The 14,201-nt window shown below is 42.4% G+C and overlaps 1 protein-coding gene across 3 annotated transcripts; it reads left to right on the forward strand.

The window, feature by feature from the left end:
• Positions 1–496: 496 nt before the first annotated feature.
• LOC125455565 (serine/arginine-rich splicing factor 5-like) lies at positions 497–13,902 on the forward strand. Of its 3 annotated transcripts, none has more exons than XM_059649272.1 (8): positions 497–517; positions 4,947–5,081; positions 5,406–5,476; positions 5,552–5,662; positions 6,554–6,623; positions 8,344–8,417; positions 9,953–10,063; positions 10,388–13,902. In XM_059649272.1, exons 1-8 carry the CDS (start codon positions 512–514, stop codon positions 10,680–10,682), a joined length of 873 nt encoding a protein of 290 aa, XP_059505255.1. In that variant the 5' UTR covers positions 497–511; the 3' UTR covers positions 10,683–13,902. The 3 variants fall into 3 exon arrangements, with proteins under 3 accessions (XP_059505255.1, XP_059505258.1, XP_059505257.1); XM_059649274.1 differs by lacking the exon at positions 497–517 and adding an exon at positions 1,014–1,092; XM_059649275.1 differs by lacking the exons at positions 8,344–8,417; positions 9,953–10,063; positions 10,388–13,902 and adding an exon at positions 7,686–8,214.
• Positions 13,903–14,201: the final 299 nt, after the last annotated feature.

Consider the following 14,201-nt stretch of genomic DNA (forward strand, 5'->3'; position numbering starts at 1 on the left):
CCGGGTGTGGTGGGGTTGGAGGGCAGTGTGGAGCGAACAAGGGAGTCACGGAGAGAGTGGTCTCTCCGGAAAGCAGACAGGGGTGGGGATGGAAAAATGTCTTGGGTGGTGGGGGCGGATTGTAAATGGCGGAAGTGTCGGAGGATGATGCGTTGTATCCGGAGGTTGGTAGGGTGGTGTGTGAGAACGAGGGGGATCCTCTTTGGGCGGTTGTGGTGGGGCGGGGTGTGAGGGATGTGTTGCGGGAAATGTGGGAGATGCGGTCAAGGGCGTTCTTGACCACTGTGGGGGGAAAGTTGCGGTCCTTGAAGAACTTGGACATCTGTGATGTGGAGGAGTAGAATGCCTCATCATGGGAGCAGATGCAGCGGAGGCGGAGGAATTGGGAATAGGGGATGGAATTTTTGCAGGAGGGTGGGTGGTAGGAGGTGTATTCTAGGTAGCTGTGGGAGTCGGTGGGCTTGAAATGGACATCAGTAACAAGCTGGTTGCCTGAGATGGAGACTGAGAGATGAAGGTGAGGGATGTGCTGGAGATGGCCCAGGTGAACTGAAGGTTGGGGTGGAAGGTGTTGGTGAAGTGGATGAACTGTTCGAGCTCCTCTGGGGAGCAAGAGGCGGCGCCGATACAGTCATCAATGTACCGGAGGAAGAGATGGGGTTTGGGGCCTGTGTAGGTGCGGAAGAGCGACTGTTCCACGTAACCTACAAACCTGCTCCTCTGGTGCTGCCTGGGCCTGCTGTGTTATCTCTGACACCAGCACCTGCAGCTCTTACTATCTCATTCACTGCCTTGCTGTGCACTGAGCTGGCCAGGTGTACCCTGCGTTGACATTTGCAGCTGAGCGCGAACCGCATGGCTTTGGAAAGGGCCCATGACGCGACTTCTCTACCCTACCCTTCCGTTCCCGGTGTGGGATTGGGGCAGAAGGTGACCCTGCTAAAGTCTGATCTGGGCCTGCGCGAACGGCATCGTGGCCGCGCCGGGTGGGCGGGCAAAACGACGTAGTGTCGCGGAAGTGACGTTGGACAATCGCCGGCCATTTTGTGAGCGGTTTTTATTTTTCACTGCGTCATTTGCGGCTGGGTCCCGGTGAGTTGAGGCCTGCGCAAGGCCCGTCTCTCCCGGGGTACGGTGTGGGCGGGCAACCGGTTCGTTGTCGGTGGCAAGTTCCCTCTGAAGGGAACGGTTACGGTTTTCGGAAATCGATGTCCCGGGAGGCCGAGAGCTGAGCCCACCGCGGGGTTACTTTTGGTCCGGGTGGGTCGGAGGTGTAAAGTGAATCGCGGCTTTTGGATGGAGTGGGGGAAATAATCGAGGCCGGCTGTACTTTATTTTAATATTGGGGTGGCGGTGGTGTGCGGTGACCTGGTGCTTGGAGGGGACTTCGGTGACGCCCTGAACAGGGAGCCGGGCCTTGCCTGGAGTCGTAGACGTGCTTGACGCCGCTGCCTGGCCTGGGGTCTCCTCCTCCTCATCCTATTCGCCCCGCTTCCCCCGCCCAGACCGGTTTGACGTGTCTGCCCTCCACCCGACTCCCAAAACGTCGGTGAATCCGAGAGAGTCTGGTACACAGCTTAAACTACCAACCATCTCCCGTTTTTAGGCGGAGACGCGGGTTGACTCATTGAGGGACGTTCACGTTCCAGAATTTCTCTTCTCGGGGTGGGGGGGCACAGTGCTGGTTAGTTACTTTGGTTGGTTGATTGGGTGTGGGAGTCCAGAGCCATGTTTGCGGGCAGGGTGTGGTGATGAAGTTGGAGCTAAGGCTGCTGCCACCTTACTGGATGGCACAGAGGGTCTGAATGACTTGCCAACTCTTGAGCTGTGTTTTTGATGCGTGGCTGGGGGTGCTTTGATCCCATCTTCTGCTGCAAAGACAGGTGGTCCGTGTAAGCAACATCGACAGCACATTCCACCTCAAAAGTTAAGTGCTGGATAAATGAGTATAGCAAGCTTGAGGGAATGAACAGCCAACACCAACTGTATCAACTCATGTTGAAGGCAGATTAAAATCTTTGAAAAAATGCAAGTGACTGTGAACTATGAATCGTTAGGTGCAAGATCCAGATTCTTCCAGTTATTGCCAGTGCCAGCATCTCTTAAGTGAACTTTATCCACCAAAGTGCCCAAAGGTCTGTTATTCAGCCAACCAAGTACAATCTTGTTGCCTTCTGAAATAAATCTTTACTAAAGTCAAACTAGACACTTCATCCCAAAGTCATGATCTCATTAAACCTGTAATTTGAATTAGTTGGGCTATGCTACAAACTGCCTGCAAAACCTTCCCACCTTGGGTGGCAGCTCAATAGCTTGTTGCATGGAATCTTTTATACCTTGGCCTGAGCGACAAATCTTTGGTCCAACACAGTGCTCAAAAACAGAGACCTAGGGGTTTCAGGACATAATTTTTTGAAGTTTGTGCAACATTTAGGGTGGCTAAGAATGCATTTACTATACCTGGTGTCACTGCTAAGACCCTTAAGCACAGATGTTGGGATGTTATGTTAAGGTTGTGCAGGATGTTGGTGAGGTCATTTCTGGAGTACTGTGTCCAATTTGGATCTCCATTTTTTTTTGTAGGGGGAATATTATTAAGCTGGAGAGGGTTTGGAAAGATTTAGCACGATGTTGCTTGGAGTGGAGCTTTTCAGTTATAAGGAAAGGCTGTATAGGCTGGGATGTTTTCACTAGAGATCCTGAGTTTGGGAGGTTTGTAAAATCGAGGGGTATCAATAAGATGACAGCAGGTGCTTTTTACCTTGGGTTTTTCAAGACTAGGGGGCACATTAAGGTGAGCGGAGAAAGATGCTTTAATAAAAGGGGCAATTTTTCTTTTGCACAGTAGTTTGGTGTATGGAATGGACTTGAAGTGGTGGGTGTGGGCATAGTTGTTTAAAAGACCCTTATTCATAAATGTTTGGAAGGACCTGGACTGTGTAGGTGGGTGGGGCAGTTTAATTTGGGATTGTAGCCAGCCGAGATTGGTTGGATGAGTGTCTGTTTCCATGCTGTATAAGTCTTGACTCAGCAGGTCAGGTGTATCAGTGGACAGAGAAACAGTTTGTTTCAAATCTGGTCTGACCCTTCAGAAACTCTTGATGTTTTGACACAGCTCATTATGGCCTTTGGAATTTAAAATTTTATTTGTGTTCCTAGCACCTCAGACAGGCAATGCATCAAGTATACAGGGTGTGAAGCTGGATGAACACAGCGGGCCGAGCTGGAAAGCTGAAGCTTCGGGTTCTTCAGAAATGGGGGAGGGGAAGCGGGCCCTGAAATAAATAGGGAGCGAGCAGGAGGTGGATCGAGGAGAAGATAGGTGGAGAGAAGTCAGACAAGTTAGAGGTGGGGATGGAACCAGTAAAGGTGACTATAGGTGGGGGTGTAGGGAGGGGATAGGTCAGTTCAGGGAGGATGGATAGGTCAAAGGGGTGGGGTGAGGCTAGTAGGTAGGAAATGGGGGTGTAGCTTGAGGTGGGAGGAGGGGATAGGTGAGAGGAAGAACATGGTGAGGGAGGCAGGGATGAGCTGGGCTGGTTTTGGGATGCAGTAGGAGGAGGGGAGATTTTGAAGCTTGTGAAATCCACGTTGATACCATTGGGCTGCAGGGTTCCCAAGTGAATGAGTTGCTGTTCCTGCAACCTTCAGGTGGCATCGTTGTGCCACTGCAGGAGGCCAAGGCTGGGCATGTCTGAGGAATGGGAAGGGGAGTTACCTTTACTGGCTCCATCCCTGCCTCTTTAACATGTCTGTCTCCTCTATCCATTTTCGATCTGCCTCCCACCTCCCTATTTATTTCAAACCCTCTTTCCCCATCCCTTTTCCTAATGAAGGGTCTAGGCCTGAAACATCAGCTTTCCTGCTCCTCAGATGCTGCTTGAGCCGCTATGTTCATCCAGCTCCATACCTTGTCATCTCAGATTCTCCAGCATCTGCAGTTCCTATTATCTCTGATACAATGCATCCAGTATAGTTGTCCATGTTCCGGTGGCTCCTGTGTAGATAAGGGCATGTGAGTCTAATTCTTCTTGGGTGGTGTCAGGAATTAGTGTCTTGCTTGTGATCTTGTCAAAGGCCACGTTCCAACTGCCTTGCACTTCCACATTCTGCCCTTTACACTATCTTCATGCTCTTCGCTTGCCTTTTTTCAAAAAAAAATTCATAACATCTTAGTCCTTGCAGTAACAGCAGAAAATGAATATTTGTGAGAATGAAGTGTTAACACACAATTTCTCCAACTGTTACTGGACTTGAATATTTCCATGTTATATCAGAATTTCAACATTTGCTTCAGTATTTGATCGATAAGATGTAAATTGATGGCCTATTGGCGTCTGGATCAAAATGGTAGCAAGCGTGAGTGAAAAGGCCATCTGTTATCTATTTTAGAATGATTGCTTCCCTTGAAATGTTCTTTGAAATCATTTTAGTGAGTGGCGTAATGTGAAAATTTTTTTGCTCTGCAATGGATAATTAGATTCATTGAGACTTTAAAAAAATAAACCATTTTGAAGAAGTCTGTTCCTCAAATTATTGGGACCTCTGATTTTTTTTTTTAATGGTCACTTTAGGTTTATTTTCCTAGGGCAAAAAAATGTCCGGTCTTGACTAGTTAATTCCTTTTTTAAAAATGTTGGACTTTTGAAGTTCCAGCCTCATGGTGATCACAATTAGAATTTACAGCTCTGCCATCATCTGCCCTCTAGAGGTGAAATAGCTCATTGCACGTGTTTAGAGGTTGACACTGCTGTTTTCCCATTTTAGTAACCTTTCTGCATCTTGACAGTATTTTCTGTTTACTGAATGTAGGTTCCTTCAGTATTCCTTGCCAGATAGCTATGCCTGTTATATGCTGAGATAGCGTGGTGTCTGTCACTGATGCATGAATGATAAAATTCCAGCAGGAGTTTTATTCAAAAATATTTCAACTTTTTCTTTTAAAGAGTTCGTTCAGAATGAGTTCTCGAGTGTTCATTGGTAGACTGAGTCCTCATGCTACAGAGAAAAACGTGGAAAAGTTTTTCAAAGGATATGGGAGAATAAAGGAAATCGATTTGAAGAATGGTTTTGGATTTGTGGTAAGTTTCTTCCCCCCCCACACACAGCTGTAAAGCAAAGTTTTGATAATTTACAAGAAGTTGTTATTCTTACATAGCTAAGTGTTTGCTAAATTCAATATGTATTGGGATGTTCTGTAAGAAAAATCAAATTTGAAGCATTCTTCCGGCTCAAGCTGGCAAAATGTCGTTATAACAGCTATGCAGCATTAGAAAAAGCCTAATCAACTGTGGGTTTCTACGTCACAGGAAATGCCTTGACTTTATTTTGTTTTTGTATATAGTATACTACTAATTGAAGATAGCAATTCATTTAACATTCCTTTTGTTGGAAATACTTTTTAGGAGTTTGAAGATTACAGAGATGCGGATGATGCTGTGTATGAGATGGATGGGAAAGAGTTATGCAATGAAAGGTATACAGAAACAATTTATTTATAGTTAATGTACATTGTATAATTAATTGTGTATTAATGGTTTAATATTTTCAGAGTTACAGTTGAACATGCTAGAGCACGCCCTAGAGGTGGACGTGGAGGGGGACGATATCAGGGTCGATTTAACCAGCGTTGGTCCCGCGGTGGAGGAAGTGGAGGAGGAAGGTAGGCTTGGTGTTGTAGTTATTCACATAGCTTGAAATAAATTTTGGAGAGGAACTCTGCAAAATTTTCTAAGACTGATGCAAATGGATTGTACTTGAATAAATTCAGTTGTTAATGGGAATTCGGGCTGATTTTTATTTCCTCCTGGGATGGTGATGCTTTTTGTTTTGTTTACCACTTTAAGGTTGATTTAATTCTCGGGACCTTTGATAGAATTCACTGCTGAGCACACATTTGATCCTAGTCATAACAGCACAGAAACAGGCCCTTCAGTCAATCTTGCCTGTGACTGGACATCCCATTCTGGCCTAGACCTATTTGGCCTATATCCCACTAAACCTCTCCCATTCACGTACCTGTCCGGCAGCCTTTGAAATGTTGTAATCGAAACAGCCACCTCTGCCAACTCAGTCTGTACGCGCACCCACTACGTGAAAAAGTTGCCCCTTGGATCTTTTTATAAATCTTCACCTTCTCGCCTTAAACGAGTGCCTACTAGTTTTGCACTTCCCCACTTTAGGTTTAAAAAAAATCTTGGCTATTCCTCTTGTGTCTCATGATTTCATAAACATCCATAAGGTTACCCCTCAGCCTCTGACACACCAAGGCAAACGAGCCCTCCAGTCCCGGCAACATCCTTGTAAATCTTTCTTTTAACCTTTCTTCCCAGTAGCAGCGTGACTGTAATTATATGCCGTATTCCTGAAATTGGTGAGGCCACTGTCCTCTACAGCCACAATTAATGTCTGAACATCTTTGGGAAGCTTATTTAACCGCTGATTTACCTTCTTAGTCTGTATTGTGTGATGTTATAAAGTGACCATTTTCAAACTTTGTTGCCAGGTTCAGTTCTCCAACACTCTAAAATTGTTTCCATTCACTGTCTTTCAGAAATGGGCCTCCAATTCGTACAGAAAATCGAGTCATTGTTGAGAATTTGTCTTCCAGAGTTAGCTGGCAGGTAGGTTATGTGTAATATTAAATGGTGTTTTTTATGGTGTAAACGGCTGAGAGTTTGCAGTGAAACTGGTACTTCCTTTTCAATTGGCTACGAATCAGGCTTTCAAGATTAGTCAAGAATCCACTTACAGTGAAGGGCATGCACCTGACGCAGTATTGTTTTCCTGGATTAATTAACAGCTCATCTGTTCACCAGATGAAAAGTTAATATTAAAGAAAAATTGCAGACAGCTGGGCAATTTGCAGCTTTTTTAATTAACTTGCAACTTTTAAAAAATAATAAGCTAATACTAAATTGGCTTTGGAGTTGGCGACGTTGCTGTATATAGCCTTGCCAGAGAAGACTTGAGTGTTGCTTTATGCAAAGTCCAGAGAGCAGTGGTTTCGAATAAGTTGCGTATTCTTTCTGGATCTGAATAATCATACACATTGCTTACTGAAAATATAATTAAATAAGATCTGTGTTCCCTTTACTGTAAAATGGCTTGACGAAGTATGATCTGTTGTTTTAAGTAGTTGTAAATCTTGTTGATGAAAGCATTGTGTTATCAAGTATTATATTGCGCATAGTTTAGTTATTCAGACTTGCTGGGGCGGGGAGGGGGGGGATCTTATTTGACCTGAATTATTGTTCTGAGAACTCCAGCCCTGTTATGTTTGAATATGATTTGGTGAGTCTCCCCAGGTCTAATCCTGTTGGCCTCATTGAGGTAAATAGTGAAATGGATGTACTTGATGTGAGTTGTGGGTTTTTGCCCATGATTACTCACTAGGGTAGTTCTTAGCAGACTAGGTGTGGAAAGTAGGTAAGATGCCCACAGTAAGGATATTGGGCATGGTGCTGGGGACGTTGATTGCACACCTGCCTTCTGCAACCAAATAGTGTCAGGCACTGAGGAGATTGTGAATTGTTTAATTTGCAAAACTGTTTTCTGGAAATGGTTAACTTGGTGTTAACTTATTTGTCTGTTAACCTTGAAAGCCTTAAGTATAACATTTTATTTGGTTTTTAATGCTTAAATGTTTACAAAGTTTAACCAAGTATTAAAACTTTATTTACCAGCCTCTCGTTATGTCGTTGGCCTTGTGACGAGGAGTGCCGTTGGTTTTCCTAATCGCTCTGGCTTGGTCTCTTGGGCCTAGTTGAAATGCCAGTCCGCTCCTACGTTTGTCATTTGGTGATCTAGATCTGTGTGTGGTGATCTGACCTACATGGTGGGCACTTGGTTAATGCCAGTGTTCCATGCTGCACCTCGAAAATGGTGTCTTCCTAAAGTCGAGTTCTGGGCGCCCACTCTAAAATGAGGTCCTTGGTTGAAACAAATGGGAGAAATTCGCTAGTAGGGTTGGTTGGAAGCTCGATTGGAGTGAGGTGAGGAGTCCCTGGTCACGGCGCAAGAGTAGCAATGTTTGTTCCCATGGCAACGCCAGCGTCTCCCTTTAAGGTAGGGTGATGTCCGGGAAGGCTCGCATCGAATGATAGCGTCGCTCAAGTGGGTGGTGAAGAGCACCATCTGGTCTCCAGTCGTGGTACCTCTGCGAGTGCTTGTTACATTTGGCTGGTTGAATAGCCTAGGGAATTGTACAGGAAGGTAATACACATTTTGACAAAATTAGAATTGTTTTAAAATATTTTTCCAATAATCTTGTATATTGGAAAATAATAGAATACATTTCTTAATATAGTCTGTGTTTTACATAACTAATCTGATCTTTCTTAGGATCTCAAAGATTTTATGAGACAGGCTGGAGAAGTTACTTTTGCTGATGCACACAGGCACAAACTGAATGAAGGGTAGGTGACAGCATGAATTGAGTTTTGTTTGACCACTTGATAATGATCTGGTGTGTTGAACTTTAGCATTGTGTGTCCATTTAAACTCCATGCTTCAGTCTAGAATGTTAGTTTTTCCCCATGACAGTTACATAGAAATTGAGCAAATGTTAGTTGTCCTCTGTGAACTTGTACTTGCTAGAAATTTTCTTGAGACTTTCCCTACTTCTCAAAAGCTGGAAATTGAGGTTTGATGCAATGATAACTCCATTCACAGTGTGTTGCTATATTGTTGTAGACTTCAGTTTTTTGATACTTTTAACATTTAATAGAGTAATATTTGAATGCCAGTCAGATTTGGACTGGGGAGTTCTGTTTGCAGGGATAGATGAAATTGGTCAGATTAGACAGCACTTTTAGTCTATTTAAAAGTAACTTTTTCTCTCAATTCATTGGATGGCAGCATCACTGGTTAGGCATCGTCTAATTGTACAGAAGGCAGTTTGGAACCAAGCAATTCGCTGTGGGTCTGGAGTCATATGTGAACCAGACCAGGAAAGGATGGCACTTGCTTCCCTCAAGGACATTAGTGAGCTAGATGGCTTTTTCTGACAATCAACAATGCGTTCATGGTCGTCATTAAAATATTTGGAATTAAAATATCTGTTGAATTCAAATTCCACTATCTGCCATGGCAGAATTCAAACCCAGGTCTCCAGAACGTTGTCTGGGTCTCTGGATTAACAGTCTGGCGATAATATCAGTAGGCCATTGCCTCCCCAAAGTCAGGTGGGAAATAGCAAGTATTGTTTGTGTAGCTCTGTTTATGATCTTGCCATTCTGTAAGTATTGTAGTGTGAAAGTCTGATACTCAGGTATGGCGATTGATCTGTGCTACCTCTGGGTATTTTGCTTGGCATCCTTTTGCCTAGAATGTTCAAATTAACCAGTTAATTCCACTAAGTCCTAGCAGTCAGCCTACGTGTTCTTCTCCCCGTCTTCCTCGTAGAATTAGAGATCATAGAAGCCCTAAAGTGTGGAAACAGGTCCTTCAGCCTAACAAGTCTAACCTGACCTTCAGAGCATCCCACCTAATCTACGCATCCCTGAACACTGCGAGTGATTTAGCTTGACCAATCCACCTACCCTGCACGTCTTTGGACTGTGGGAGGGAACTGGAGCACCCAGAGGAAACTCATGCAGACACAGGAAGAATGTGCAAACTCCACACAGTCGTCCAAGCGTGGAATCAAAACTGGGTCCCTGGCACTGTGAGTGAACAGTGCTAATGACTGAGCCACTGTGCATCCTGTGTGTCAGATTACCTGTTTTGTGGCCAGGAGTTCTACAATTTCCACTCTGCTTTAAGATACAGTGTGTTCACCTAAATTGTTAGTTGCTCGATTTTATAATTCCCTGCCCTTGGAGACTCTACTGTAAGTGAAAGAACTACTCAAGCTCAGATCTTGTTTGTTATCCATAATGCCCCCCCCCCCCCCCCCAAGAAGTAGAGCCTGAATAGATTTGTCTGATAGTTCTCTTTTTTTCTTTTATAGGATTGTAGAATTTGCCTGTTACAGTGACTTGAAGAATGCACTTGATAAGCTGTCTGGCACTGAGCTTAATGGTAGAAGGATTCGACTGATTGAAGAGCGTAAGCAGTACAGGTAAATTTTAATTGTGTTCTGTGGAGGCAATTCTAATTTGGTTCAGTTTTCTGCAGCATTTTTGCTCATAAAGAAATCAAGAGCTGAAATTGTTACTGCTGCGCCGGATAAAGCGTAGTGACAGTGTAAGAGGACTATGCCTTTGAAAGCAGCAGTGCCAGTGAAATAATGGTAAGACTTTGTGTAACTTGAATTTCTTGAAGTGAGTAGTTCAGGTATACTTTCAGACGGTACTCTCCATCTTCATAGCTCATACTTAGGCAGTTGCGTTGATATTAAGGCAGAGGTTATACAAAATAATATTTCTCTCCTTTTAATGTACAGATCTCGCAGCAGGTCCCGTTCCCGCACTCGCAGTTCTTCCAGGTCTCGCAGTCGATCTCGTAGTCGATCTCGTTCCAGAGGCCGCAAGTCCTACAGTAGATCGAAGAGTAGAAGTCGCAGTAAATCACGTTCTCGTAGTAGATCACCTGCACCTGCTAAGGAGTCGAAAGGCCGCTCCCCTTCACCATCCAAGTCACCGGTGTCAGCTGAGCGTGCAAGATCCCGTTCTCGGTCGCGGTCTCGTTCACGGTCAAAATGCCGTTCCCGATCACCTTCTGGTGAAAGTGCCGACTAAATGTTATTGTCAAAAGTGGACTTTTACCCCCAAGTGAGTGAAAGTTGATGTAAAATATGGTAAGTAGGAAGTGGTGAATTTCTGTCAAAGGAGTCTAGATCTTTGTTTACTTAAATGCATATGTATAGTTATTGGAAGTAATTTTGAATTGATTATAAATTCACTCTTTTAATTCAATGATTTGTTCAACTGCTTAATGTGAAGTTTTGTTTTTGCATTGATTTCACGAATGGATTTTTTTTGGTTTTCATCTATCTGTAATATTGAATGCAATTGCATAAAATTGTTTTTCTTGTGCATCCTTTAAATAAATATTCTACAAAACAGTGTATGTTTATAATGGATTGCACAAACCTGATTTCTTGCAGATGGTCAGTACTTTCTAATTGCTAGGTAAGTTTTTAAAGAATTTTGAGTGCTAGTCTTCAGTATGCGATTGGGTTAAGAAGTAACTAACTAACTTTTTTTTGTAATGTTGAATGTGCATTATTCTTTGTGGGGAAAACCTTGCCTTGTTTTTCTCATAGCTTTAGTATTTCAATAGCACGCTGTCTTTTACTCCTAACGATTGTCATGCCCGAATAGTCTTGGATTATTTGAGTAACTTGCTGTATTGGTATTGGACTTGAGATGCATGAGAATAAATGTAGTTTCCCTGGAAGAGGTAGATTTTTTTTAATGTCCTACAAAACACAAGACGACAATGTTTTCACTTTATTTCATTGCCTTCAACTTAAAAGTAATCAGTTCATTTCCATGCAGCTACACAATGTGTTTTGGTTTTAACAGTAGTGCAAGAGATCTCCTTTTGGTTCCATTCCTTTATCCTTGCTGAAGTAGTTGATCTTTGGCTAAATTTTTTCCCAAGTAAGTAGTAACTTAAGCAGTGTGGTGTAGCTTTTACAAAGTTGGGGAGTACAGAGAAGCTTGTTTCCAATACCTATGCTGGTTGATGGGAAATTGTTTGGATAAATATTAATATTGGTCCTGAGGGACACATTAAGTTTCATTTCAAGCATCATCTTTAAAGTCATATGTTAATTTTTCTAATCTCTCATTTGATTTGACCTATATAGATAATTAAAGTGAATGCATTGCCTATTTTGCAGATTTCCAAATAAAAATTGATTTGGAATGGGATTTTATAAAGGCTGACTTCTTCTGAAGCCAAAAGTGTTGCAAGTGGCTGAAAAATTTCCCTTGTATATTGCAAAGCTGATTTGTTCAAACTGAACAGGCTTTTGTAATTTGACAATGCAGAACTACGTGAAAATGCTGTGACAGATGTATCAGGCACACTGTTATGAATCACTCAGGGCATGCTACTTGAAGCTCATTTTTGCCATTATAGCAGTCATTTCATAGAGAGCCCTGGAGCAATAATGAGATATGAGTCAGTAGACATGATGGTAATTGTTTTGTTTACTGGTGCTTCACAACTGAGGACGTCCTAGGTGTGAAGATATGTATTGTGCTGGACAGCAAAGAATGTGGCTATTATAATCTCTTGCAAAATTGCAGGGGGGGAGGGGCAGCAATAGAGTCCTTTCCAGCATGTGTCTGCAACCCCTGAAGGGATCCAGTATCGGATGTGGAAGAAAGCCAACAAATTGATCGAGTATTCCTAAGAACAGCAGCTATATTCAAACAAATCCCTCCACATCGTTAGATCATTGATCATGAATGTCAGGCAGTATGCAAGTCACATGGTGACAGATATACCCCCTCACCCCTTCAGTAGGCTAGAACACTACAGCGCCCTCTTGGAGCATACCATATGGTGTGCCTCCCGTGTGATATCTAAGATCTGATTTGATCTTATCCACTTAGACATAGGACTTGTTTGTCCATATTCTATTCTAACTTAAAGCAGCTAAAACAGTGAAAATAACTTGAGCAGTCTTGGACTGAATCTCTATGGGAAATTCACTCTGGCTATATAGCCACAGTTCAAAAGAATCAGTAACCATTGTTATATCTACTTTGTTTTCTACTTAAGAGACAATGTGGCGTTATTTTAGAATTGATTTTGGGACCTTGTGTTATGTCCATGAGGTCATGCTCTTATTGAGTAGAGAATGTGAAGAACACAGCTGAAGAAGGACTGTGGAATTACATTTCCTACATTGTCAGTTTTAGTGATTAGGCCAGTTGAGCCAGTGTTATTTCTATCAACTACAAAGAATATTAGAGGAAGTTAGTACACTTGAAAGGATGATGCTTGAGGTTGTTCATAAACACAGATTGGTTGAAAACCTCAGTAGGATTCCCTGCAGACTACTCAATTACTTTTATGAACTAATTTCAATGCTTAATTGAGCCAGGAAAAAGAATAACTTTGGCTCATTGAGGGCTGATCTTGCTTTACATGGAAAGGAGGAATTCACTTTCATTCCTACTATTGAACTGCTGGTGACCTCTGAAAATGCAAGGGGCACATCGTATTTGGCATACTGATAACTTGCTATCCCAAACAATCATTTCACCTGTGCATAATGCCCGGACTTCTGTAAAGAACAGATACTTTCCATGATGGTGAAAGGTAATAGTCTTCTCTCACATTCCATCATCAGTCCATAAGAAGAGAAACAGCAAAAAGAAGAGTTAAATGTTATATTAGTACTTAATCTCTCTATGGTCATAGCCCACATCTGTGATAGACTAGCCAATTTAGCCTAAATTCTTTTGAATGGTATTCCAATTGTTGCCATTACTTTGTTCTTAACCCACATGCTTGCGGTTTATTTTCTCTCAAATATTTGTGAAATATTGAATCAATTCCCACAACCCTGTGGAGAGTGCAGAGTTTAGATCCTTCACAATACTGAAAGATAGAGTTGATTTATTTTCAAAACGCTTTGACGGTATGTGTATAAATGAATTTGCTAATAACTACTCACTGTTTGCCAGAAGTAAAGAAATTTCCATTTATATAAGTGGTCATGACCCAAAGAACTTCATATTAATTAAATTGTGCTATATTTTTCTCTGAACATTCAACTCACTGGCTCACTAAAGGGGCTGAATTAGTTTATCTTGTTACCAGGTGTGTAAACTTAGATGCTCCTGATGGGTCAGTTGTTAGCAGAAATTGGGGACAGGGTTGAGAGTCTCAGTCAAGCTTACAGATGGCTTTCATTTTAACTTTTTTCGCATGTTGTCAAATTGTATTTTGCTACATGTAGTTTACCTAATACAAAAATAAAAGGTTCTCCTGAAATTTGCATCAGTGTGTCTTTATTCTGGTTATACAAAAATGTAATGCTTCAATTTTGGCATTTCGTGTGCAACTTATTGGTAAATAAATTACTTTGTACTGTATAGATCTTCAGGTTAGAAATAGGCCTTCACTGTCTTGAGCCTATTCCATATCGTTCATTCACTGGAAATCTCTGTGACTCTCTCCACTCACTGTACAGCTATAAACCTTGCTTGTCTAGAAATGTTTCTATTATGCTAGCTTCACCATCTTTTTTGGAGTTTTTTTGTGATACTTTTGACCTCTAGATGACTTCCCAA

The sequence above is a fragment of the Stegostoma tigrinum genome, chromosome 10 (genome assembly GCF_030684315.1).
Source record: "Stegostoma tigrinum isolate sSteTig4 chromosome 10, sSteTig4.hap1, whole genome shotgun sequence".
Taxonomy (NCBI): Eukaryota; Metazoa; Chordata; class Chondrichthyes; order Orectolobiformes; family Stegostomatidae; genus Stegostoma; species Stegostoma tigrinum.

Coding starts and splice junctions, on each gene's coding strand:
- LOC125455565 (XM_059649272.1), top strand. Junction 5,663..6,553: donor GGAGGAAGTGGAGGAGGAAG/GTAGGCTTGGTG, acceptor ACTGTCTTTCAG/AAATGGGCCTCCAATTCGTA. Junction 10,064..10,387: donor GAAGAGCGTAAGCAGTACAG/GTAAATTTTAAT, acceptor TTTAATGTACAG/ATCTCGCAGCAGGTCCCGTT.